The 3,341-nt window shown below is 31.7% G+C and overlaps 1 protein-coding gene across 1 annotated transcript; it reads left to right on the forward strand.

Moving 5' to 3' along the window:
• Nucleotides 1–514: 514 nt before the first annotated feature.
• LOC110997089 lies at nt 515–2,960 on the forward strand. The gene is made up of 2 exons (XM_022265070.2): nt 515–996; nt 1,228–2,960. Exons 1-2 carry the CDS (start codon nt 573–575, stop codon nt 1,860–1,862), a joined length of 1,059 nt encoding a protein of 352 aa, XP_022120762.2. The 5' UTR covers nt 515–572; the 3' UTR covers nt 1,863–2,960.
• The last annotated feature ends 381 nt before the right edge of the window (nt 2,961–3,341 follow it).

Raw genomic sequence — 3,341 nt, forward strand, 5'->3', positions numbered from 1 at the left:
CGTATTTGTCAAAAGAATTGCAAAAATCGTAAAATTAACTTTATGGATATGTTCAATTAAAATAAGAATACTTTTAAATAATTTAGATTTTTAAATATTCATATAATTTCTAACTTTATATAATTAATGTCGTAATAATTAATAAGGTCAGCTTTTGACTAATTTCCACTCCTAAACTTTCAATATGGCGGATAATATTTGACTTCTAGAGTTGCCTTTTCCTAATTATTGGAAATCTAATATTGTGTATATTATGTATTACTTTAAAAACTTATTCTCGCATTTATAATATATAGTTATATAAAAATCAATAAAACATTCACAAAGATTTCTATACAATAAATAAATAATTGACCTAAAGAAGTTCACACGCTGTATCTGTGGTAATATAGATAAAATTCTAAATATGTTGTTATAGCTTTTTGAGATCGACAATAGCCGGAAGCGGAAAGAAAAGGAGTAAGGAACGCAACGCGCGCGCGCGAATTACGCTTTATGGGGACAGGAGTAGGTTATAACTACTATCTGTATCTATGCCGTTCGTGAATATAATATTGATCGTTAAGTAATTTATGCGTTGCTGTAAAATGAATCCAAAAAACATGAATAACATGACGCAGCGTGAAAAATTCCAATTATTAAATTCAGAAGTGCGTTCGTTTTATGAATATTGTAAAGAAGTAGGTATGAGTGATGATGATATGGACGTAATTTGTCGCCCTTTAATGAATGCTGTGAGGAGGGCGACAATTAGGAGATGGCGAAACATTTTCTTGATATGCGCGGTATTTTTGACATTTGGATATGTTGTGAGCCAAACGGATTCATTTCAATGGAATGCTGCTGCCGTGGCTCGCTTGACTTTGATAAAGCTTCTACCGTTTTGGAACTGGACCCCATTATACTATAACAAATGTATTGTTGAAAGGCTCCCGGTGCAGAACTTTGATAGTGAACCGGTTTCTACAAACGATTGTATCGCGTGTGAAGCAATTCGTAAGTATATTCATTTTAAAAAAGCTTGAGAAAAATAATTAAAATTGCTTATTATAAAGCAATAAAATCTAATTAGTAGTAACAAATTTTCTGATAGTTTTACATTGCCAATAAGCTATTAGCCTAACAAACCCATTCTTTCCTTTTTCTGGTTACAACTCATTCACGCAGTGATAATAATACTACCATAATACCTAAATAGGTTCTCATAAAATAATAATTATGTTTCAGAAAACATAGCTCGCATATCAAAAACCGACCATAATGAAGTCCTAAACCACCATTTGTTACGAGGGGCTCCTGTGATAGTTACTGATGCCTATTACGACTGGGCAACTGGGGAGTATAACTTTACAGGCCTCGTCAGCAATGATGACCGCTTACGCGAATCTGTCCCCTGCCGAATCTTAACCAACATTCGTATTGGTAAACAGCCAATGGATTTGCAGGAAATCGTATCACGTATCATGGAGAGCAACATTCCTAGCTGGTTCATACATTTTCAGAACTGCGATCTTCGAGCCGTGAAAACCTTCAGAGTCCTCGCTCCTCGGCCTTATTTTCTCTCTCCAGAAATCCCTCCCTCGCACTTCAACTGGTTGCTGCTATCCAAAAACTACGACACACAGCGTTTTAAGTATTTAGAGTTAGATATCGGTCTAATAATCATGTCGCAGCTGAAAGGAAAGAATTACATTCAGTTGAAACCGCGTATGCCCTGTGAGGACATTTGTAGTCCTATTAAAATAGAATTACAGCAGAGTGAAACGTTGGTTTTAAGTAATTCACTCTGGGAGTTTGAATACATGCCGGGAAAAGGTGAGAATCTCGCTATGATCACGGAAACCGATTGGGTAGAATCGTAATTTTTTATCTTATAAACGTTACTACACAATGTACCTAATTAATATACGAAATATACCTTTTAAGATGCTATAAGCCACCTTATGATTTCCTGTTCCAAGTTAAAGAAATTTTTGCAAAATGTGTTGATTCATAAATTGTGCCAAATACATAAATATACATACAACACACATTTGTAAGATCAAAATAGATTTAAGTTTGTTTGTTTTATTTATGAAAGTAAATTTCTTTGATATTTTATACTAACTAGGGTTTTGTTGGTTGTACTTTAATTTTTAGTTTGTCACTTGTTTTGGAAATCAAATCAGCTGACATTTATTTTACTGTCACATTCATATAAAATCATTTATAATTTCTCATAATTGCACTAACGAAAGTTGTAGCCTAAACCTATGTATTTATAAGATACCCTATACTAGATGTTTATTATTATAAACGAATAGAGGCACTATTATTAAATAATATATACCCAAAATACCTTTTAGAATTTAAGAATTACTATAAACACATGTAGCCCTTAGATGATTTATGTAGCAAAGGTAATATTTAGACATATCAGCCGGTTCATTCATAAAATATTTGTAACTTACCTAAATGTTTTCAGTTTTGCCGAGGTAAATGGTAAAAACAAAATCATAGTATTGTTAAGCTTGTATTGTTTAATAATGTTTAAGTATTAAAAAGTCAACATGAGTTGGTTTTGAATAACGTATTCATAAATTTGAGTACAAAATGTACATTTCATGTGGTGGTCAGATAATCATCTCTAGTGAAGTTTCATATTATTTTTTTGAAGTCACTTTGTAAGTTATTTTTAATGAAAACATGCTTTTTGTGATTTGTTATTATAGTTTTTAAATACCTCTAAATGTATGTTGTCTGTGGATTTTAGGTAACCTTATACTGGTCATGAATAAAATATACAATATTTGTTATTGTAAAATATTTTTATTATATGTTCTATAGAGAGATATAGGTTGTTTGGGGTATTTCCAACGTGATTCAAACTGGTAATATTTTAAACATAGAAATATATTTATATGTTTAAGGAGAATAAATAAATGTTTTGTGTGAGTAACGCATATTATATGAACAATGCAGTAAGTTGTTTTTATTCACCACGCCTTTAGGTACTAGCAAAAAAAATGTTTCACGAAAGGTCTAATTTAATGATGTATTAATGTTCGCCCTATTCGGACTCCATTTATCTAGTTAATATATATGTGGCATGTTTACTTACCTTTTTTCACAGGAAAAGGGGGCAAACGGGCAGGAAATACAATAGCCAAACACAATGTGGCCTGTAAGAAAAATTGAGTTTTTCTTACAGGCCACATTCTGTTTGGCACACTATATAGTTTATTTGTAAAACTATTCATAACGATAATAAATCAAGATTGTTGATTGTGTTGTGTTAATTCAGGCTTGATAAAATTTAATTGCAATATGCAAGTATTAAGTAGGTTTGAAATTAAACACCA

Source organism: Pieris rapae, chromosome 3, assembly GCF_905147795.1.
Source record: "Pieris rapae chromosome 3, ilPieRapa1.1, whole genome shotgun sequence".
NCBI classification, from domain to species: domain Eukaryota; kingdom Metazoa; phylum Arthropoda; class Insecta; order Lepidoptera; family Pieridae; genus Pieris; species Pieris rapae.

Excerpts from the sequence above, each read along its gene's own strand:
- LOC110997089 (XM_022265070.2), top strand. The coding sequence starts at position 573 with ATGCGTTGCTGTAAAATGAATCCAAAAAACATGAATAACATGACGCAG. Across the intron at positions 997-1,227 it reads TATCGCGTGTGAAGCAATTC|AAAACATAGCTCGCATATCA; the intron begins GTAAGTATATTC and ends ATTATGTTTCAG.